The following is a 24,290-nucleotide window of genomic DNA, read 5'->3' on the forward strand; positions in this document are numbered from 1 at the left end:
TTTTTGGCACCAGGGACCAGTTTCGCGGAAGACAACTTTTCCTCGGATTGGGGGGATGGTTCAGGAAGTAATGCAAGGGGCTGCGAAGATGGGGAGCGGCAGATGAAGCTTCACTTGCTCACCCACTGTTCACCTCCTGCTGTGCAGCCCGGCTCCTAACAGGCCGTGGACTGGCATCGGTCCGTGGCCCCGGTCCGTGGCCCCGGGGTTGGGCATCCCTGAATGGCAGGTGACTCTGAGTTCCTTTATCTGTGGTGCTCTTGTTTCTGTTCGTGGTAGAAAGAGCGTAGGCCCTGCAGGTTCATTTGGGAGGGGTTTGCCGAGTCCCTCCAGTGGCCTGGCAGTGATCTAGGCACTGGGATACAGTGATGATCAGCTCCCGCAACGCCAGTGCTTTCCTGCAGCTTAAATTCAGAAGAACGGGCACGTGGGCAGACTGCTCCCTGTGTCTCTCCATTTCCTCACCTGCAACATGAACATGTTACTATTTACCTTGCAGGCTTGTTGTGACATTAGATGAGAATGTCTGCAGAGACTAGCAATGGCAGATGTTGTCGGAGCTTCCTCCTTCCAGATCACTGTAGACAGGAATAGACAGCAGATCTCTAGGACTGTTGGGGAAAAAGTCAAGAAGCCCTCACTCGTGCTTTTCCTGAAGCAAGTTAAATGTCTGATATATAAAATGCTCATGCATAAGAATTAGCAAACCTTTATCCCCACTGTGGGCAGTCTGGCACAGAGATTTGTTAGTGGATTATAGCTCTTCGTAGGATCTCTGCACGGAGTACTTCTTTACAGTTTCAGTTGATTTTGTTAAAACTAAGAGTACAATAGTTTTCATTCATAAATACAATCTTTTGATTGTATTCTTTGTTTCAGAATATAATGAAGTGCCTTAAGTAGTGAGGTAGCTTTAAGCAGTTACTTCAGACAAAACCAAGGAACATAACCTTGAAATACATCTCTAGTGATATTGGAAATGCTTCACGGACTAAAAAGTACAAGGTGAAAATTCATGACTTGCAAGAAATCATTGGGTACTTACTCCCTTGATTTCCTCGGGTCTATGTTTGAAGCCCTTTGGCAGCAAGTAAATCATAATCACCTGTATTAAGTTTTGGAGAGCTTATTTTCAAAATGCAGTGTAGGTTTTGTGGTTCTGTGCTAAGTGCCTTATTAAATACATAGGTGCAAATAAAAATTTTCCTTTTAATCTGTCAATAACAAGAACCTGTTGAAAGCCTACTCTGTGCTTGGTGCCATGATGGGCTCTGCTAGTACACAGGGGAGTGGGAGGGAGGGCACCGCCTGCTGTCAGGGAGTTCAGTCTCACTGGGGGAAAGAGTAAATGCCAAAGGGCTTCGATACTGTTTTAAAAGAAAGGAAGTAACCACAGATTTGATTGCTCTGCTACTCTGGGTTTGCCTTTCTGGTATATTGCCAGATCCCCAAGGTAAAATATCAGATATGAATGCATGTGAGAGTCCAGTCCTATCGGATACATTCAGTTAGTGTAAGTAAGGGAGTAATTTTCAAAACAAATGACAGTGTAATATTTCTGTCTCCTTTAGGGCTCTGGAACTTCGTCCATTCTCAATCAAGCCTCTTCTTCGACGAGCGATGGCCTATGAAACTTTAGAGCAGTATCAGAAAGCTTATGTGGATTATAAAACAGTGTTGCAGATAGACTGCGGAATCCAGATAGCAAATGACAGTGTTAACAGGTAACCTGATCAGAGACAGCCGCCTGAGGTCTAGTTGTTTTCTAATGGAATGAGATTTTATTTTCCTCCCCTCCTTCAAGAACGATGTCAAAGTGTAGACGTGTTCTTCGTTATTGGCATTACATGAATGATTGTCTTCTTTCATTCCTTCAAAACCAAATGGTTTTGATGGATGTCTTCATGGGCCTGTAGATATTTGTGTTATGTGCCCTTTAAATAGACACTCATCTAGGATGAGTATTAACTTAAAATGGCAAAATAGCACAGAATTTGGTTCTAATTTATATTATGACCTATTTACCCCCCGGGTGAGAATGGGAAGGTAAGAATTTCCAGACTTCATAAATTGCTTTCAGGTGAACTTTGAAAATTACTACTTGGATAACATTTCTAGGTATGTAGAATATTTTCTGATCCCATTTGTCCAAAGTATAATTTCTTCCAAGTATGTGTATATTACACGGAGCCTTGTGTTGGTCTAGTGTACCATGCCCCACTCCCCACAAAAAGACAGAAAGGGAAAAAGAAAATGACATAGCCTCTGTCTTTAAGTAAACTAGAACATAGCTAGGGGGAACAACTTAACATAAGACAGATTCTCCCCAAGTGTGAACATTAGTGAGGTGGGGATCACAGAGAGGTGAGGCTGCCTCTGTCTGTGTGGGCCACAGTTGTTGGAGAGGTGAAGGGCGTTGAGAGACCACGAGGGGACCTTGAACAAAGCTATGGAAAATGAGAATGGCAGGTTTCAGATTAATTCCTTTTTTGAGATCCTGCCTTACCTCCCCACCTGGTCCCGCTGCACTTTGGAGAAAAACTCTTGGAAAGATCCGTGTGGAGAGTGGGCAGCCATTCCTTGGTGCTTCTACTCTGTGGTCGCTCAGGACCTGTCTGGTCCCAGCCTTTCCGGAAGTAAAGGGTAGATATTGGTTATTGGATCTGAGTGGAACCAGATGGAACCATGGGCATTCACGGCTTGGTCTCCATCCTGTAAAATCAGGCGTGCCACTGAGAGCTCTCCAAGCCTTTTCTCCTGCTGCGCAGCTGCCTCGCTGCACGTCATCTGCTGCCTCCTCATATGTGTCTGAAGGCTCTTCTTCCCCCTTTTTGTTTGGTTAATTCCTTCTTGTCCCGAAGAAGAGGACTTTCCCTGATCCACCATCTCCCCAGCACACGTGCCCTTCAGGCTCCTTTCCTACCACCTATGCCTTCTTTCCATATTGTTTGTAAATTCTCTGCCTTCTCTTTTTGTAAAGTTCTTTTTCTCTTATTCTTCTAGGAGTTCCTGGAGGTCGGGGTTGTGTTTTATCTGTCTCTGTAGTTGCGGTACTTTGTACAGTAGGCATCCTCAGTAAAATTGTGTGGAATGAATGCATTCTCCAACAGACAGAGCGTGGCTCACCCCATGCTGTGGAATTCTGCTCTTAATTTGCCCATCCTCTGTGTGGGAGTCTCCGAGATGGTTGGGGAAAGTAGGATCTTCTCCCAGGGTTAGGGGTTCTCATGAAACAAAGAAGCATCTGACAGAGAGACAAGGGGCCTGTTGAGGAGGTGTTTTAGGAAATCTGGTTCATAATGATAGGCTGAATGGTCTGAAGGGAGGAATTTATGTCTGAAAGACTGGGCATTCACATTTCTGAACCTTCTGCATTATACTTTGTTAAAAAATTGAAGTAAAATTCACATAGCAGCTAAATTAACTATTTTAAGGTGTACAATTTAGTGGCCTTTAGTACACTCACAGTGTTGTACAGCCACCACCTTTAACTAGTTCCAAAATATTTCATCCCCAAAGGGAAACTCTGTCCCCCTTAAGCAGCCACTCCTCATCCTCCCTTTCCAAGCACCTGATCTGCTGTCTCTATGGATTTACCCTTTCTGGATAGTTCATATAAATAGAATCATACAATATGTACCTTTGGCGTCTGGCTTATTTCACTTAGCATAATGTTTTCAAGGTTGGTCCGCGGTGTGGCATGTATGTTGACGTCATTTCTTTTTATGACTGAATAATATTCTGTTGTATGGATGTATCACATTGTGTTTATCCGTTCATCCGTTGATGGACCTTTCAGCTGTTTGCACCATTTGGCTGTTGTGAATAGTGCTGCTCTGAACATTCACGTGCAAGGTTCTGTTTGCATACGTGTTTCCAGTTCCTTTTGGCGTACACCTAGGCATGGAATTGCTGGGTCATATGGTAATTCTGTTTAGCTTTTTGAGGATTGTATTGTAATTTTTATATGTACTCAAGAAGGTTCTTTTACACAAATTGACTTTTAAGACTCATTCATTTTTTTTAATTGAATGGCTCTTGCTGATACATCGTTTTATAAGATGAGGAGGCTTTGTCTGGTTTTGCCACATGTATCTTCGATAAAATACCCATTTAGAAAATTTCACTATACCTTTTCATGAATCCCATATTTATGCTTGCTTTGCCACCAAAGCCACAGCAGCTTTTTTTCTTCTTAAATTTAAACATCTGTGCCTATTTTGTATGTGTCTTCCATTAACCATATCCCTCCCCAGGAATCTTACGTGTTACATTTCCCTGCATCTACTTATTTATTCCCAGGCAACACATCATCTCTTTTCAGCTGCTGCTTCCTTACCTCTCTGCTGGTAATACAAGTTTTGCTTGAAAATTCTTTTATTCTAAAATTTTCTTTCTTTTTCTTCTGCTGCTGTGGGTGGTTGTACATTTATTTTTTCAAATTTATTTTTTACACTAAAATATATGAGATGTGGTTATCATAGCCAAAGATCACTATTGAAATTTCGGTTTATGAAATTGCAGGGAAAGTGTATGTATTACATTTGCCTCTATATATAAATATAAAATTTTTTTCACAGAAAAAGTACTACTGAGCTAACTAATTGGAATGCATTCTACTAATTACCAGTAACTACTATCAGTCTTGGAGACCACCTTTTTAAAATTATTTATTTATTTTTAACATCTTTATTGGAGTATAATTGCTTTACAATGGTGTGTTAGTTTCTGCTTTATAACAAAGTGAATCAGCTATACATATACATATGTCCCCATATCTCCTCCCTCTTGAGTCTCCCTCCCTCCCACCCTCCCTATCCCACCTCACTAGGTGGTCACAAAGCACTGAGCTGATCTCCCTGTGCTATACAGCTGCTTCCCACTAGCTAGCTATTTTACATATGGTAGTGTATATATATCCGTGCCACTCTCTCACTTCATCCCAGCTTACCCTTCTCCCTCCCCGTGTCCTCAAGTCCATTCTCTACTTCTGCATCTTTATTCCTGTCCTGCCCCCAGGTTCTTCAGAAGCTTTTCTTTTTTTTTTTTTTTTTAATTTAGATTCCATATATATGTGTTAGCATACCGTATTTGTTTTCCTCTTTCTGACTTACTTCACTCTGTATGACAGACTCTAGGTCCATCCACCTCACTACAAATAATTCAATTTTGTTTCTTTTTATGGCTGAGTAATATTCCATTGTATATATGGAATATTTTATCCACATCATCTTTATCCATTCATCAGTCAATGGACACTTCGGTTGCTTCCGTGTTGTGGCTATTGTACATAGAGCTGCAGTGAACATTGTGGTACATGTCTCTTTTTGAATTATGGTTTTCTCAGGATATATGCCCAGTAGTGGGATTGCTGGGTCATATGGTAGTTCTATTTTTAGTTTTTTAAGGAACCTCCATACTGTTCTCTATAGTGGCTGTATCTATTTACATTCCCACCAACAGTGCAAGAGGGTTCCTTTTCTCCAAACCCTCTCCAGTATTTATTGTTTGTAGATTTTTTGATGATGGCCATTCTGACTGGTGTGAGGTGATACCTCATTGTAGTTTTGATTTGCATTTCTCTAATGATTAGTGATGTTGAGCATCCTTTCATGTGTTTGTTGGCAATCTGTATATCTTCTTTGGAGAAATGTCTGTTTTTTTTAATTTTAATTTTTGTTTTTATTTCCAGTTCTCTAGGAGGTGGGTCAAAAAGGATCTTGCTGTGATTTATGTCATAGAGTGTTCTGCCTATGTTTTCCTCTAAGAGTTTTATAGTGCCTGGCCTTACATTTAGGTCTTTAATCCATTTTGGGTTTATTTTTGTGTGTGGTGTTAGGGAGTATTCTAATTTCATTCTTTTACATGTAGCTGTCCAGTTTTCCCAGAACCACTTATTAAAGAGGCTGTCTTTTCTCCATTGTATATTCTTGCCTCCTTTATCAAAACTAAGGAGACATAGGTGCGTGGGTTTATCTCTGGGTTTTCTATCCTGTTCCATTGATCTGTATTTCTGTTTTTGTGCCAGTACCATACTGTCTTGATTACTGTAGCTTTGTAGTATAGTCTGAAGTCAGGGAGCCTGATTCCTCCAGCTCCATTTTTCATTCTCAAGATTCCTTTGGCTGTTCGGGGTCTTTTGTGTTTCCATACAAATTGTGAAATTTTTTGTCCTAGTGCTGTGAAAAATAACATTGGTAGTTTGATAGGGATTGCATTGTATCTGTAGATTGCTTTGGGTAGTATAGTCATTTTCACAATGTTGATTCTTCCAATCCAAGAACATGGTATATCTCTCCATCTCTTTGTATCATTAATTTCTTTCATCAGTGTCTAATAGTCTTCTGCATACAAGTCTTCTGTCTCCTTAGGTAGGTTTATTCCTAGGTATTTTATTCTTTTTGTTGCAGTGGTAAATAGGAGTGTTTCCTTAATTTCTCTTTCAGATTTTTCATCATTAGTGTATAGCAATGCCAGAGATTTCTGTGCATTAATTTTGTATCCTTATACTTTACCAAATTCATTGATTAGCTCTAGTAGTTTTCTGGTAGCATCTTTAGGATTCTCTATGTATAGTATCATGTCATCTGCAAACAGTGACAGCTTTACTTCTTTTCTGGTTTGGATTCCTTTTATTTCTTGTTCTTCTCTGATTGCTGTGGCTAAAACTTCCAAAACTATGTTGAATAACAGTGGTGAGAGTGGGCAACCTTGTCTTCTTCCTGATCTTAGTGGAAATAGTTTCAGTTTTTCACTACTGAGGACGATGTTGGCTGTGGGTTTGTCATATATGGCCTTTGTTATGTTGAGGTAAGTTCCATCTGTGCCTACTTTCCAGAGGGTTTTAATCATAAACGGGTGTTGAATTTTGTTGAAAGCTTTTTCTGCATCTATTGAGAGGATCATATGGTTTTTATTCAATTTGTTAATATGGTTTATCACATTGTTTGATTTGCGTATATTGAAGAATCCTTGCATTCCTGGGATAAACCCCACTTGATCTTGGTGTATGATACTTTTTTGTTGTTTGTTTGTTTGTTTTTTTGCTGTACGCGGGCCTCTCACTGTTGTGGCCTCTCCCGTTGCAGAGCACAGGCTCCAGACGCGCAGGCTCAGTGGCCATGGCTCACGGGCCTAGCCGCTCTGCGGCATGTGGGATCTTCCCGGACCAGGGGAAGAACCCGTGTCCCCTGCATCGGCAGGCGGACTCTCAACCACTGCGCCACCAGGGAAACCCAAGTGTATGATCCTTTTAATGTGCTGTTGGATTCTGTTTGCTTATATTTTGTTGAGGATTTTTGCATCTGTGTTCATCAGTGATATTGGCCTGTAGTTTTCTTTCTTTGTGACATCTTTGTCTGGTTTTGGTATCAGGGTGATGGTGGCCTCGTAGAATGAGTTTGGGAGTGTTCCTCCCTCTGCTATATTTTGGAAGAGTTTGAGAAGGATAGGTGTTAGCTCTTCTATAAATATTTGATGGAATTCGCCTGTGAAGCCATCTGATCCTGGGCTTTTGTTTGTTGGAAGATTTTTGATCACAGTCTCAGTTTCAGTGCGTGTGATTGGTCTGTTTATATCTTCTGTTTCTTTCTGGTTTAGTCTCAGAGGGTTGTGCTTCTCTAAGAAATTGTCCGTTTCTTCCAGTTTGTCCATTTTATTGGCATAGAGCTGCTTGTAGTAATCTCTCATGAACTTTTGTATTTCTGCGGTGTCAGTTGTTACTTCTCCTTTTTCACTTCTAATTCTATTGATTTGAGTCTTCTCCCTTTTTTTCTTGATGAGTCTGACTAATGGTCTAACAATTTTGCTTATCTTCTCAAAGAACCAGCTTTTAGTTTTATTGATCTTTGTCATTGTTTCCTTCATTTCTTTTTCATTTATTTCTGATCTGATTTTTATGATTTCTTTCCTTCTGCTAACTTTGCGGGGTTTTTTGTTCTTCTTTCTCTAATTGCTTTAGGTGTAAGATTAGGTTGTTGGAGATGTTTCTTCTTTCTTGAGGTAGGATTGTATTGCTATAAACTTCCCTCTTAGAACTGATTTTGCTGCATCCCATAGGTTCTGGGTCTTCGTGTTTTCATTGTCATTTGTTTCTAGGTATTTTTTGATTTCCACTTTGATTTCTTCAGTGATCTCTTGGTTATTAAGTAGTGTACTGTTTAGCCTCCATGTATTTGTATTCTTTACAGATTTTTTCCTGTAATTAATATCTAGTCTCATAGTATTGTGGTCAGAAAAGATACTTGATACGATTTCAATTTTCTTAAATTTACAAAGCCTTGATTTGTGACCCAAGATATGATCTATCCTGGAGAATGTTCCATGAGCACTTGAGAAGAAAGTGTATTCTGTTGTTTTTGGATGAAATGTCCTATAAATATCAATTAAGTCCATCTTGTTTAATGTATCATTTAAAGCTTGTGTTTCCTTATTTATTTTCATTTTGGATGATCTGTCCATTGGTGGAAGTGGGGTGTTAAAGTCCCCTACTATGATTGTGTTACTGTCTATTTCCCCTTTTATGGCTGTTAGCATTTGCCTTATGTATTGAGGTGCTCCTATGTTGGGTGCATAAATATTTACAATTGTTATATCTTCTTCTTGGATTGAGCCCTTGATCATTATGTAGTGTCCTTCTTTGTCTCTTGTAACAGTCTTTATTTTAAAGTCTATTTTATCTGATATGAGAATTGCTGCTCCAGTTTTCTTTGGATTTCCACTTGCACGGAATATCTTTTTCCATCCCCTTTCAGTCTGTATGTGCCCCTAGGTCTGAAATGGGTCTCTTGTAGACAGCATATATATTGATCTGTTTTGGTATCCATTCAGCCAGTCTTTGTCTTTTGGTTGGAGCATTTAATCCATTTACATTAAGGTAGTTATCGATATGTATGTTTCTATTGCCCATTGTTTTTGGTTTGTTATTGTACGTCTTTTCCTTTTCTTGTGTTGCCTGCCTAGAGAAGTTCCTTTAGTATTTGTTGTAAAGGTCGTTTGGTGGTGCTAAATTCTTTCAGGTTTTGCTTGTCTGTAAAGGTTTTAATTTCTCCATCGGATCTGAATGAGATCCTTGCTGGGTAGAGTAATCTTGGTTGTAGGTTTTTCCCTTTCATCACTTTAGATATGTCCTGCCACTCCTTTCTGGCTTGCAGAGTTTCTGCTGAAAGATCAGCTATTAACCTTATGGGGAGTCCCTTGTATGTTATTTGTTGTTTTTCCCTTGTTGCTTTTAATATTTTTCTTTGTATTTAATTTTTGATAGTTTAATTAATGTGTGTCTTGGCATGTTTCTCCTTGGATTTATCCTGTATGGGACTCTCTGTGCTTCCCGGACTTGATTAACTATTTCCTTTCCCGTATTAGGGAAGTTTTCAACTATAAACTCTTCAAATATTTTCCCAGTCCCCTTCTTTTTCTTTTCCTCTTTTGGGACCCCTATAATTCAAATGTTTGTGCATTTAATGTTGTCCCAGAGGTCTCTGAGACTGTTCTCGATTCTTTTCATTCTTTTTTCTTTATTCTGCTCTGTGGTAGTTATTTCCATCAGTTATCTTCCAGGTCACTTATCCGTTCTTCTGCCTCAGTTATTCTGCTATTGATTCCTTCTAGAGAATTTTTATTTCATTTATTGTGTTGTTCATCATTGTTTATTTGCTCTTTAGTTCTTCTAGGTCCTTCTTAAACGTTTCTTGTATTTTCTCCATTCTATTTCCAAGATTTTGGATCATCTTTACTATCATTATTCTGAATTCTTTTTCAGGTAGACTGCCTATTTCCTCTTCATTTGTTTGGTCTGGTGGGTTTTTACCTTGCTCCTTCATCTGCTGTGTGTTTCTCTGTCTTCTCAGTTTGCTTAACTTACTGTGTTTGGGGTTTCCTTTTCGCAGGCTGCAGGTTTGTAGTTCCCGTTGTTTTTGGTGTCTGCCCCCGGTGGCTATGGTTGGCTCAGCGGGTTGTGTAGGCTTCCCTGTGGAGGTGACTAGTGCCTGTGTTCTGGTGGATGAGGCTGGATCTTGTCTTTCTGGTGGGTAGGAACCACCTTTTTTTTGAAAACAGATTTTTCCCAAAGACATAATTCAGTTTTGTTTTAAAATCTAAGTATGATATTTTGTAAGTTTAAAGTGATAATCAGGGATGTTATCTCAATATTATGATAGCCATTAGCAAATATCATTAATACAAGGGCCCTTGTAGTAGACTCCAATATCCTATTCTTTCATCTTTATGCATATGAAAACAAAAAGAGTGGATAATTTTAGAGATGTAAAAAAACACAAGGTAAAGAGTATCTTAACCACAGGTAAATGTTTCCAGAAGAAGCACTATTCCATGTAACTGCTACTCCTCATCAGTTTTAACAGCCAGTGTTATACACCTGCCTTTCGTATACACTTTCGGCATAGAAATTCCAAAGTACTTCTGTTTATTCTCAAGAGTAATACATTATCAATTTAGTAATTATATGAAATGTTATGCAGGGGATATTTCTTCTAGGCCTCCTAACTTTTAGTTTTATACTTTTTTAAAAATTAAAATTTTATTGCATATACATTAAAAAGTTTTTAAACTAATTAGAAATGTCTTAATTTTTTCTTGTGATGCAAAAAGAATCTAAAGTTACATAGTTTGGGGCAATTTTTTTTTTTTTTGTGGTACGCGGGCCTCTCACTGTTGTGGCCTCTCCCGTTGCGGAGCACAGGCTCCGGACGCACAGGCTCAGCGGCCATGGCTCACGGGCCCAGCCGCTCCGCTGCATGTGGGATCTTCTTGGACCGGGGCACGAACCCGTGTCCCTGCATCGGCAGGCGGATTCTCAACCACTGCGCCACCAGGGAAGCCCTGGGGCAATTTTTAAGAGTCCTTTTTAAGACTGTTTATGTGGATAGCAAATGGCTTGATTGTGTGCTTTCTACAGGGAAGTACAGAAATGCATCGCATTTGTACATTTTACTCTTGATATGACCTCCACTAATGTAGAAAGCAAACTGCATGATCAACAGAGGAATCTGATTTTCTTTTTAGGATAACAAAAATCCTAATGGCCCTGGATGGACCAAGCTGGCGGGAGAAGCTGTTGCCCATTCCTGCTGTGCCCACTTCCGCACAGTTGCGAGCTTGGCGGCCTGTGGCAGAGACGCCGCCAGACCAAGTGGGAGGTTCCCGCAGCCATCACCAACCGGGCATCACAGGTAGGGTAAGCCTACACTTATTTCTTCTGAGGGTTATCGGGAGCTGTGCATATATTTTCACAGTAAAGCAGAAGGATAAGTGCCTGAACTCAGGCGTCCGCTGTGGGTTTAAGTTAAGACCCTGTTCTCCCTCTTTCTAACTGCAGAGTCTTAGGAAGTTGCCACATACCTCCAGTGTTTGTATATGAAAGGGGGAAATATGAGTAACTGTCTCATGGAGTTATTCTCAGGAATAAATGGAGAGTTGCATATGAAATACTTAGCACATGTGCTGACTGTAAACTTATAGTAGCCTCTTAATAAACATTAAGTCAGCATTATTATTAAAAATAAGAAAAAAGAATTGAGTAGCATATAGTTCTCTACACACCATGTATGTGGCAAGGCTAGTTTAATGAGATTGATGTTTTTGAAATAATCAAGCAAAATAAAGCCCTAGGAATCACCCTGGCTACTGTGATGAGATTGTTATAGAAAGCCAAGGAAGGAAGAGATAGGGGCATTAAGAAACTACCATAATAATCCAGTCAAGAGATAAGGGTGGCTTGAATAAAGAGGGTAGTAGAAGAGGTAGTGAGAATTATTAGATTCTAGTTACAATTTAAAGGTAAAGCTGACTAGTTGGATGTGGGAGAAGAGCTACAGATAATTTCAGGGTTTTTGTCTTGAGAAAGTAGAAGGATGGAAGTGCCATTTATTAGATGGGAAAACTGCAGAAAAATTAGATTTGGAACAATCAAGAACTCAGTTTTGGACACATCAAAACCTACTAGACATTCAAAAGAACTTAGAGTTTGAGAGGGGAGGGAGGTTGTATTGACATATAAACTTGGAAGCAGGCAGGTTATGATATTTCAAGTTATGAGGTTAGATGAGATCACCAAGGTTTTACAAAGTATAATTGAGAGATCTAAAGATTAAGTCCTAGGGAATGCCATGATTTATTATAAGAACTTCTATGTACTTCCATATGAATTTTATAAATCTCACCATGCAGAAATTCAAGAATGTCAAAGATGCAAGGCTTTAATCTAAAACATCGTTTGGTTGTTTACATTTAAGCTTGGGGATAGGGCTATATAACATCTGACTTTGGTTTTACAAAGCAGAGAGGGAGTAGGAACAAAAATTGTTACTCTGTAGTAGCACCTTTCTCCCATCCTGTGGTGTGTTTTGGGGAACATGCCCAGGAAGATCTCTATTAAGTAACAACAAGAAAGTATACATTTTTTTCAGGCTGTGCCACCATGCCAAGGGAAGGGACCAGAGCCTCACAAATCATGAAATGACTGACAGAAGTTGGGGTCACATGGATCCTTGTAATTTAATCCCAGTTTTCTTATAAAATAAATTAAAGGTTTTCAAAAAAAAAAAAGCCCTACAACATATATCTAGCAGTACCTCCTTCTGCCTTGTATCGTAGTTGTTCACATACATACATACATCCCCACAGTGCTTATCTCAGAACTTTGTGCAGAGTGTTTAGTGTGGCTTCACGCTTGCCTTCTGCTTGAATCTGGCTGAGGCTCCATTTCTCCTGCCTGCTTAGGAACCCCATGTGTGTCTGTGTCGAGCTTCATCTTGCAGGCACGCTGAGCCATGATGTCCCAATGGCTCACCCTTTTCATTGCCTAGAAAGAAGATGCCAGGAACTTCTGCCAAGGCTTTTAGATGGTTCAGCAGTCCTGGGAAAAACATGGAGATCTCTAGCTTCTAGAATCCATTATTAATGGGGCCTGGCACAAAGCATTTACTCAGTAAAGGGTAGCTATTCATAACTAATAACGTGCCTATACTAACCATACTATAGACATGTGATAGTGAATCGTCAGCACAAGAATAGTCAGCTCTTTCTGTTCATAGTTGTGTACTAACTGTTAGACTGGATACCAAAGACTCAGAAACAATGTAGGAAGAAAAGCTTCAGCAAAGTTTTTCAGCAAATTGGAAGAGAAAAAATCCTCTGTAATATTCTGTTTTAGAGCTTAGATATACCAAGATTTATGGGGACTGTCATTTGGCCACATAGTGTGAGTTCTTTTGAAACATGAAACATTAGGCAGAAATATTCTGTAATTTGAAATAAAGGATGAAAAGTTAACATGTCATGCCATTTGTGCAGAGGGACAAATAAGATTATTTTTTACATTCCAAGTGTATACTATAAATTCAGTACCTCTAATCAAGATTTTTAGATCACAGAATTTAAAGGCATATTTTAAAATTTGTTATGCAATTTTATTTTATATCAAGATACTCCATAGAGTAAAGTTATTACATAGATTTAAAACTTTAAATCTTAACATTTTATGTATGTTAGAAAACTTTGGTTGCAAGTAACAGAAAATCTGTTGGCTTATAAGTGTAAGGAATTGTTTTGGCTCAAGTAACTGAAGGGCCCAGACAGGCTCTGAAATCGGGCACAACTTGTCAGGGCTCGGGCTCTGGCCAGAAATAATAGAACTGTAGCAGTTTTAGACTTCATGTCTGCACATATCAACGTCCAAAGGGAGAGAGACATCATTGCTTTTGGTGGCATTAATTTAATAATGAGGAGATATGTTGCCCCAAAAACCCAGCTTTTTAATTAAGCCTGTTATTCTGTTGGCTGAGCTCTGTTGGTATTTATTCTAATAGGTCATGTGCCCATTGCTGAACCCCTCCCTGTAATGAAGAAATGCCGTGCCATGCGTTCCCGATCAGTGAGGTCAGCATCCCCTGGACACATGGGCTGAGTAGGAGAGGAGTGATAGCTGAATGAATGCTGAGGTACCCTTAGGAAGAAGGAAATGGATCCCGAGTGAGGAGTCAGCCATGCTCACTGCAAGATAATAGGCAATAGTAATAGTTGGGACTCTGACTGCAGATAACAGAAAACCCAACCATTAATGTCTTAAGCAAAAGAGGTTGTTTATCAGCACCCCTTGTGGAAAAGGCCACAAGTAGGATAGCTGCAGGGATGACTGGATTCGGCACTCAGAGGTTATTTGTTAGCTGTCTGTCTTGGCCTCTCTCTCGCTCTGTTGGCCCCATTCTCAGACAGATTCTCCCCTTGCATCGCACAATGGCAAAATAGCTCCTCCTTTTATCCTCATGTTCCACGGCAAAGAGCAAGAATTACCTTACCAGAAGCTGCCACTAAAATCTTATTGTAGCTCATTGGCTCTCATAGGTCCATTCCTGACCAATTAGATTATTGTGGCCAAGGGAACATAGTGTGCTGGTTAGTAAAACAAAGATTACTCCAAAAGGTAGGGCTAGGGTGGGATTTGCTTTACGTAAACCTTAGGAGCAGAGAGTGGAGGAGGTGTGATTCCAAGGAAACTCGGACTGTTGGAAGATGTCTAATTCAGGCTTTAATGGGTTTGTTTGTTCACTTTTCATGAAGTAGTTACTACACTGAACACTAGATATTTCTATCTCTAGCAGAGAAAAGAAGGCGTGCCAATATGGATAAAAGGATAGAATCACTTGTATTTTATTTTCTAATTTGAAAAAATAGTGTCATAATTGTATAATCATTTTTACTTATAGCCAATTTATCTTTTTAATTTGTATACAACGTTTTGTTCCATTTAGACTTTAGCTCTGTATGGTTTGTGGTCACTTAACTTACAGTATACTTAAAGTTTTGTGAAGGTGCTTATATGAATACTTGCTCTTTTTTGTGTGTGTCCCATAGATGAAGAAATGTTTAAAACCCTTAAAGAAGAAGGAAATCAATGTGTAAAGGACAAAAACTATAAAGATGCCCTTAGTAAATACAGTGAATGCTTAAAAATTAACAACAAGGAATGTGCCATTTATACAAACAGGCAAGTTCTTTGTAACTTTCTATATTTCTTATGTTCATAGTTTTGATGAAAAAATTATAAATTAATTGCCAAAGTTTATTACCATGATTCTGAGACTCTGTATAGCAAATTGTTTTAAGTGAGTATTTTTTAAAGAGGTGGGGCTATCGGAGAGATTGAAAACATGATGTGTCTCGGAGCTGGGAGGTCTGACGTGGGCTGCGTTAGGTTCCCGCGTGGCCATGGCTGCCCTGGCTGGTGCTGCTTTGATTCTCCGTGGTGTGTGGCCTCGCCGCGGCTCGTGGGGAGGCCTCAGCGCGGTCCTCCAGAGTGGGAGCAGGAATCAGCTGCCTTTCAAACTAGTGTCTTAAGGGCCCCTTTTCTCTTGAAATGCTAAGGGAAGGGCCCGGCATCTTCTAATGTGTAGTAGGAATGGGCAGATTTTTCAAGAATGCTGCTCAGGTGCCATGTTTAACACATTATGGTAAAAAAGATAGTTAACCTAGAATATGGTGATTTGGGGATTTTTAGGACACAGATAAGAGTCTGCAGTGACAAGGAAGAATAAGGTATGGTTCCTAAAGAATAGGGGCTCAGCATGGGTTCTCCTAGCCATTTCAGAAAAAACTTTTAATCTCTCACTGCTTTGTTTTTGTACATGTTTTCCTCTTTTGGCAACCTTTTTTGTGAAAGATTCTGTCACTGAACCCAAGAGGTACTTTTCTACCCTTCTCCTGTTCAGCCTCGGTGGCCTTGGGCATCACTGGCCACTCAGTTTTTCCTGGAGACCACCTCTCCTCCTGGCTGCGGTGCAGACAGCTCACTTGCCTGGCTCTCCCCTTCTGACTTTTCTTTTTTCTTTCCCTGGTGTTCTCGGGCTTCTAAAGGCATAGATCCCTTGTCTGCTCTAATGTTCTCTGGGCCATTTAATCCTCTCCCCAGCTCCATTTACCACCTTCCAATTATGTCCCCCAAATCTGTCTCTGAGCCCTGCACCTGAGCACCTCCCTCCCTTCTGCACTCACGGTGGGTTATCATCCCTGACCCACACCTCCCTCTCCAGTCTGTCAGCAGCTCAGATGTCCTACCTTCTAAATTCCTCTTGGGTGTGAGCCTTTCTGTCCACCCTCACCGTCAGCCCCTCCTCCGGCTGACACCGGCTCTCCCTGGACGTCTGCAGTGCCCTCCCAGGTATCCCCGCACAGTCATGTTCCCTCTGATTCTCCATGCTGCAGCTGGAGCGATCTTCTTAAAACATGGTGAACGGATCAGCCTCTGCTTAAAAACCCATCACTGGACTACCATTAACCTTGGGATAAAGCTCAGCCTCCTGACGGGACCTTTCTGATCTGGCCTCCCACTCTCCCAGCCTCATCACCACCATAGCGCTCTTTTCTTAGTCCGTCAAGAGCACCGTGTTCTCTGTCACCGTAGGACTTTGCACGTGCTGTGCCCTCCCCACATATTAAATCTCAGCCCAATGCTTTCGCATTGGATAATTCTCACTTTGTACTCTGGGCTTCAACTTAAACGCCACTTCTTCTGGGACGTCTTCCCTGACTATTCCTCCCCTGGCTTCAGCTCCACCAAATGTGTTGAGAGTCTCAGCTCTGTGCTACCAGAGCATCCTCTACAGATTTTATTGTTTGCTTCTTTTGACTGTCTCTTCCCCTAGACTGCAGCCTCCTTGAGGGCCAGGACTGTTTTGATTGCGGTTGTATCCCCAGGGCCCTAATTTCACATATTGCAAGAAAATGCCATAATTGGAGGAAAATGTTAGGTTTCAATTGCAGCAGCTGTGGTATAGAAACGGACTTATTTATCTATTTTCTGATTTCTGTTAGTTGTCCAAGTTTATAGATATGTTGTTTTTACTTCCATAATGCTGAGTTCCATTACATACCAGAGCCCTCTGTTACTTGAAGCTGGGCCAGTTTGAAGAGGCAAAGCAGGACTGTGACCAGGCGCTTCAGATAGATCTCGGGAATGTGAAAGCATGCTATAGACGAGCTCTTGCTTACAAAGGACTCAAGGTGAGGAAATCTTCATTTTAATATATAAATGTCAGCTCTGAACAGATCATGTGGTTTTCATGAACATAAATTGTGGGCTCAAGGAATGGCAGTGACATCATCCTGGGATTTAATCCCAGTTCTGTACTCAGCAGTCCCAAAACCTTGGAAGATGCCTCAGATTTCCCCGGACTATAATGTGGAGCTAGATAATTTCTAAGATTCCTTCCAGCTCAAAAACGATGATTTATTTTCTGATTTTCTAAGGAGTGTTGTTAGTTATAATAGGTCCACTTTAAAGGACAGGAAGGTTTGTTTGAATTACTGAAGGCCATCATCACCGCCACTGGATTCCTCTAGCAGGGGACTGGGGTTGTCTGTAGGGTGGGAGGGAGGTATCGGAACGGAGAATGTGTTCACCCCATGGACGTTGGTAGAGACATGGCAGAGGCTGGGAAGTCTGTTGTGATTTGGGCTGTAAACTGGCCGGTGGTCAGTGTGAGGCTATAGGATGGCATTCTTCTCTAAGAAAACCACACCATTATTTTCAAGGAAAGTATTGTATAATTACATTTTTCTTTATGATGATTCTTCTGTGTGGAAGACTTGAGTGAATGTTCACATTTGTAGAAAATAACATGACAAGGAAAAATCAGAACATACTGGGAAATGGCATTTCCTGAAATGGTATTTTTAAAGAATCAAGTTGATTAAGGTTTAATACAATGAAATTCACACATTGTCAGTGTACAGGTCATTGACTTTTTTTTTCCTCTTTAAAGTTTTTTTAAACTGAGATATAATTGACATTTTATATCAGTATCAGATGTACAACATAGTGATTTGGTATTTGTATATACTGTGAAATGATCACAATATGTGTAGTTCACCACACAGTTACAGATTTTTTGTGTGTGACGAGAACTTTTAAGATTTATTCTCTTAGAGACTCTCCAGTATACAATACACGATTACTATCTCGAATCACCATGCTGTTTACATCTCCATGACTTATTTTATAACTGGAATTTTGTACCTTTTGAGGGTCTTCAACCTTTCCAACCCATCCTCCACACCCCAACTCCCACCTTGCCTCTGGAAACCACCATTCTGTTCTCTGTTTCTGTGAGTTCAGGTGGTGGGTTTTTTGGTTTTTTTGGATTCCACACGTAAGTGAGATCATAAGGTAACTGTCGTGTCTCTGTATGACTAATTTTACTTAACATGATGCCTTCAAAGTCCATGATGTTGTCACAAATGGCAGAACTTCCTTCTTTTTTATGGCTGAATAATATTCCATTGTGTAGATATACCACATTTTTCTTTATCTCTTCATTCACTGATGGACAGTTTGGTTGCTATTGTAAATAACGCTGCAGTGAGCATGGGAGTATCTTTTCAAGTTAGTGTTTTCGTTTTCTTTGGATAAATACAGGTTTCTGTCTCAGGTGGCTGAGCAGTACAGTGTGATAAGGGAGGGTGTACAGCAGGAGGGAGAGATTTGAGGGAGGAGCGTTGACCTTATTGAGTTTGAGAGAGTTCTTGTAATTCCCTGCCCATCACTGACAGGGAAATATCTAAAAATATATTCCATAAAACCTAGGTTTTGTTGAGAGAGGGTGGTCATGTGTTTGTGTCCTGTATCAAATGAGTATGACCTGTGTGCACTGAGTGCTCAGGCTTTTCTAGGTCCTAGATCCCCTCGGGCTGCAGTGGAGCCACACCTCTGCCCCTTAGCAGCTGGGGCCATGCAGCTGCCCTCCCTTTCCTCCCCTCCCCCACCCTTCTAAGTTTGTTATATAGCACACAGATGAACAGGCAAGTGAAGAGGTGTGTAGGGCGAGGTCCAGGAATGTCCTGAGCGCAGGAGCTTCTGTCCCCATGGAACTGGGGTGCGTCACCCTCCCAGCATGTGGATGCCCCCACTCACCAGCCCAGCAGCTCCACAGCTGCACTGTGTCCTGTATTCACAGTGTGTTCAGGGCCCAGGCGACCTGACCAGTCCCCTCCCCTTTCTTTTGTTAGCAACATACTCATTTGTAAACCTCATGTAAAGATTTCCTAGGTGGTGTGTGGCACCATGAATTACAAGAGGCTTCTTGAAAATGTACTCAAGTGTTTTTGAACTTAATGGATTTGGGTCCGTGAGGCACCCATGATCTGCATGACTCGTGAGTTTATATATAGCCAGACCCTTAGAACAGGTTCATCCCGTACTGGCTGCCTGACTCTTTGAACTTGTTTACTTGATTCAAAGTCAGAAGTTGTACCTAATGAAAGACCGGAATTTTATACTTCCTTGGAATGAATTCTAGAAATTGTATTACGATGCAGAAAGATAATCCCCATTTTTAGCAATGCTGTCCCGCTGGAGTATGAGGCTGGCATCTTTCCTGGTCTGATTTCTTATAACTTGATCTGTATACCCTGTAGTTTGAGTTATGTGCCAAGTGAACTTAATTTCAGGATCTTCAAAGGCTACCACTGCTTATAAAACGCATCAGAACTCACACCTGGGTCAGCTTCCTCTGTGTGACCGGTGAGGAAGTGGCACAGGGGCTCACAGGGAGCTGGGGTCCTGCCTGTGCTTTCTCAGATATTTTGTTTTCTAGCTTGCTTTATTTTATTTTTATTTTTTCTGTGTGCCGGGTTTGAAAAATATAGGGCTTTTCTTAATGTTCAGCTGTTCTTCATAAGAAAAGATAATTGAACATTTTGCTTTTACTTACAATTTATATGCCACTCACGTGCTAGGCTTTGGGAGCATAGAGGTGGTAAGACATAGTGCCTGCCTTAGGGAATTCACAGCCAACCGGGGATGCTATCAGGCCAAAAGTATCAAAAAGGGTAATATCGTATAAAATAATTGCTGTTATTGGAGTTTAAGCACATTTATTGATAGTAAATGTTATCACAAACACATGTGATTATACTTTACCTTTTTTTTTTTTTTTGAGGCCTGATAAGGTCATTAGCAACTTTTAACGTCCTCCTTTTTGCTGGAGCCGCACTTTTCTCTCTGTGTGAGCTCTGCTCTGCCCCCCACTCTGCGTGGCTGGCTTCCCTTCAGGTCCTTTGTTCTCCGACACCCGTGTCAAAGGAGACTCCTTCCCCTCCTTAGCATCCGTCTCCATCCTTGCTTCTCTTAATTGCATAAATGACAGTGCACGCTTACTTTATTTATTCATTTGTTCACTTGTTTTCTTACTGTTTCCCCTCATAAGACGTAAGCTTCCACAAGGGCCGGGGCCCTGGCTGTCCTTTCCCCCATGGTGTCCTAGCCCCTGGCCCACGGAAGGGCCGGATCTGGTCTGACGCTGTGTTGACCCGGCCCCTCCTCTGCCACCGCCTCCCTGCTCCATGGCCATCCCCGCACCTCCTGCTGTCAGGCCCTCTCTTCACACTTGCCTGCCTCTGTTTAACATTTATCAAAGTGTATTTCTTGCTTTCTTAGGTTTCTTCCAACCAGACAGACTGGTCTTTAGGCACAGCGTTTCCTTGAATGGATGAAAAAATAGTCATGTCAACTCCTTGCTGGTGGCCTTCTATTTCCAAGGCTGCAGCTCACAAATCTCCATTTTCAGGCCTCTCACTTGAGCTCCACAACTGTCTTATCATTCACCTTCTGCTCATTGCTGCTTTCATCATCTCAAAGATTACCTTTCTATGCCTCAGTTTCCTTATCTTTAAATGGGGGCAGTAACAGTATTTATAGGGCTATTGTGGGACTAAAATAAGAATACTTGCAAAATGTTGAGACGGGTAAGAGTTAGCTATTATCACTCCCTCAGCTTGCCCCGCTGCCCCCCCCTTCTTGCCTTTCAGTATGATTCCGTGCCTGGAACACCTAGGATGAAAACACAGTGTCATTTGTCTTTTGTAGCAGGTTTTCCAACTGCGCTGTTGTGACAAAGTGCTATGTGGAGATTGTTGTTAATAGCGCTGATGTACTACAGTTTGTAAATAATTTACCTTTTTAAAAAATAAGTTAGAGCAGGTTTAAGGTTATCCCTTTTAAACACATCACTCTTGCTCTAGTATGTTGCTGGGTGGAGTGGGAAGGGCCGCGGCATTACAGCTCGTCCCCCAGGGGTGTCACGTAACCACCAGCTTATTTTACCTGGGCTTCAGCATCCAGTGCATGCTGTTATTATATGTCATGAGTACTTGAGAGGTGATACGTCATTGGAATTCCTGGCCTCCTCACAGAATCAATTTTGGCTTAATCAAAACATGGGTCTAGTCTGTAGTTCTAGAATGTGGCTTGTCACAACAGACTGTGATTCTGTGGTGTCCGTCTCTGCCAGCAGATTCTGTGCAGTGTCTGGTTAAGCGTAGATCCCTTCTCCTTCCCCTCAACCTCTCCAGTGTATTGCCTGACTCTTTATGGAGGAATAAAGGTTGACTCTAGGCTGTTTGAGCAGTAGGCAACCAGCAGGGTGTTACAGAACAGGGCATCATGGTAACAGCTAACACTGGCCCAGCTCTTTCTAAGGCTAAGCCACTCCCACGTTATTTTATTAATGAGCTGACTACTCGGCACAACCTCGTGAAAACTAGAGTAGAATCTCTTCTCATCCTTACTTTCAAGATGAGAGAACTAAAGCTCAGAAAGCTGAAGTGGGATCTTGCTCAAGCTTTCATTACTAGTAGGTGCTGATGGGAGGCTGCGCTCTTTCATCTATTCAGCAGACCACAAATGCCGGTGTGTGCCAGGGACTATGAAAGCTGTGGTGGTACAGAACTTAACTTGCCTTCTAACCCCAGATTCCGTGCTCGCTCTTCTGTAGAGGATGGCCGCCGTGTTGTGGGCTACAATATTTTAGCCCAAGACTTATCTCGTAGGCCTAACTTTACTACTGCGGTACCAATGGAACCCACTACACACACTCTGTGTAGTCATCTCACCAATTTCACTCCCACCTGGGCTCATCTGTGCCCCTTCTCCTTTTATGTATGAAAATTATTTTCTCTGCCTTCCTGCTTTCAGAATTATCAGAAAAGTTTAAACGATCTCCATAAAGTTCTCCTACTAGACCCAAATATTATTGAGGCAAAAATGGAACTGGAAGAGGTAACCAGAATCCTGAATGTTCAGGATAATGCAGCATTATTCAACAAAGAAAAGGAGAGAAGGAAAATTGAGATTGAAGAGGTATGTATATTTGGCTATCTCTGAAAGTACTCTTTTGGAGATCCTATACTCATATGGGATTCTGAGGTCATATTCCTATGACTTTAAAAATTTTCATGTTTTTATTCTGATGATCAATGAAGACATTTTAACAAATGACAAGATTTTTCTTTTGTTGTGATAATTAGCCATTGCATTTCCCAGCTTGGGTCCAAGGACCCTTGGGTGTCTGCATTCTTCCTTTCTGTGCTCCCCTCCCCCGGTATCACCTGGCCTGTGGTTTTATTGCTTCCACTCCAGGTTGCCCTGCGAGCCTGTGGCCGCTGAGCTTTGCTTCCTGGTCGACCCAGAGAACCCTACAGGACTGATTCAATTTCAGTGGTCCTGCACGCCACACCCCATAGAGGGTTCGTGATTGATTTAGACCTTTTTTAGTAAACTTGTAAGACCGGCCTCATCAGGGGTCCTGGACTACCCTAGAATCAAACCTACCTTTGTGATTTCAGACAACTGGATGTGTTGTGCTGTAGCCTTTTGTTTTGCCTTTAGTGAAGAATGTCAGCTCTTGGATTCCTGTGTATTCATGAATACTATATCAGCTACCTATCATCTTACATTTCTAAGAGTTAGAGGCTAATATGTGAAAGAAGCTAGGGAGTTTTTTCCCTCTAAGGAGGGGAGGAAAAAGCTGTTTTAAGAGAATTGAAAAATGTAAGTTGACTTCTCTATCAAATGTAACGAAACAAGTAAATGTAAAATTTATCATGAAGAAGAGATATAAAGTTGTTACAGGTCTTCTTCTATGCAGCAGCTTTTACTTGTGGAAAATTATAAAATTTCACTGTCATATTCTCAGTGTCAAAATTTTTTTTTAAACTTTAAAAATGAATGTTTTTATGAATGGATCCTTAAAGTTCTCTTCCCTAAAAAAAAGTAGATTTTATGATTATTACAAGTTATATATTTTTCACTTAGAACTTGACTAAACTACAGTCCACTTGTGTTTTTCAGTTCCTTCCCGTTTTTTGGTTTTGTTTTTTTTTTTTTTTTGCGGTACGTGGGCCTCTCACTGTTGTGGCCTCTCCCGTTGCAGAGCACAGGCTCTGGACGTGCAGGCTCAGCGGCCATGGCTCACAGGCCTAGCTGCTCCGTGGCATGTGGGATCCTCCCAGACCGGGGCATGAACCCGTGTCCCCTGCATTGGCAGGTGGAGTCTCAACCACTGCGCCACCAGGGAAGCCCCCTTCCCATTTTAATGAAGGTAACTTGGGGTGTGTGCAGTGGCCGTTGTGTCACAGTGTAATTTGTCTCCCCCTGAAGGTGAATGAAGGCCAGAAAGAGGAGCCTGAAAGGACCTCGGAGGACGTCTCCACTGACTCCCATGCTTCTGAGATGGGGGACACAAGCAACGGGCCACGAGAATTCTATGAGAAACTACCAATCCCCAAGCCTAACAATGCCTACGAATTTGGCCAGGTTATAAACGCAGTCAGTACTAGGAAAGATAAAGAAGCCTGTGCACACCTGTTAGCCATCACTGAACCGAAAGACTTGCCAGTGTTGTTGAGCAACAAACTTGAAGGGGATACATTCCTGCTCCTCATCCAGTCTCTGAAAAATAATCTTGTTGATAAAGATCCTTCTTTGGTATATCAGCATCTTTTATATCTGAGTAAAGCAGAAAGGTTTAAAGTAAGTGTCAAACTATGTTATTCATGGAGATTGATTTTTTTTAGGGGTTTTATAACAACTTTAAAATGCCAGTTTGTATGCTAATATAATTTTTCTCCTTCTTTCAGATGATGTTGACACTGATTAGCAAGGGCCAAAAGGAGCAGATTAAACAGCTCTTTGATGACCTCTCAGACACACCAAACAAACATTTTACTTTCGAAGACGTGCAGGCCCTCAAAAGGCAGTATGAGCTTTAAATAAAGATTATTGTTAGATTTCTTCCATGCATGTATGTGTTCCAGTAATGCTAATGAGATGGTATTGTAAAAGAGTTGCATGGATAAAACCTGGCTTAGAAAAGATCCCTTGGTCTGGACTATAAACTATTTTACTTATTTTTATACATAGAACACATATATTCTACAATCTGCTTTTTATTAGTTGTAAATATTTTCTTATGTACCAGAGCTAACATCTTTATATTTAA

General features: G+C 41.1%; 1 protein-coding gene across 1 annotated transcript in view; it reads left to right on the top strand.

Moving 5' to 3' along the window:
• The window catches only part of SPAG1 (sperm associated antigen 1), a 99,026-nt gene extending 74,966 nt beyond the window's left edge, over positions 1-24,060 (top strand). The window contains exons 13-19 of the mRNA XM_065895420.1: positions 1,572-1,724; positions 11,023-11,189; positions 14,872-15,004; positions 16,890-17,016; positions 21,986-22,150; positions 23,450-23,821; positions 23,929-24,060. Of these exons, the coding sequence (XP_065751492.1) occupies positions 1,572-1,724; positions 11,023-11,189; positions 14,872-15,004; positions 16,890-17,016; positions 21,986-22,150; positions 23,450-23,821; positions 23,929-24,060 (1,249 nt within the window). The remainder of the gene's footprint in view (positions 1-1,571; positions 1,725-11,022; positions 11,190-14,871; positions 15,005-16,889; positions 17,017-21,985; positions 22,151-23,449; positions 23,822-23,928) is intronic.
• Positions 24,061-24,290: the final 230 nt, after the last annotated feature.

This window comes from Phocoena phocoena, chromosome 17, assembly GCF_963924675.1.
Source record: "Phocoena phocoena chromosome 17, mPhoPho1.1, whole genome shotgun sequence".
Classification (NCBI taxonomy): domain Eukaryota; kingdom Metazoa; phylum Chordata; class Mammalia; order Artiodactyla; family Phocoenidae; genus Phocoena; species Phocoena phocoena.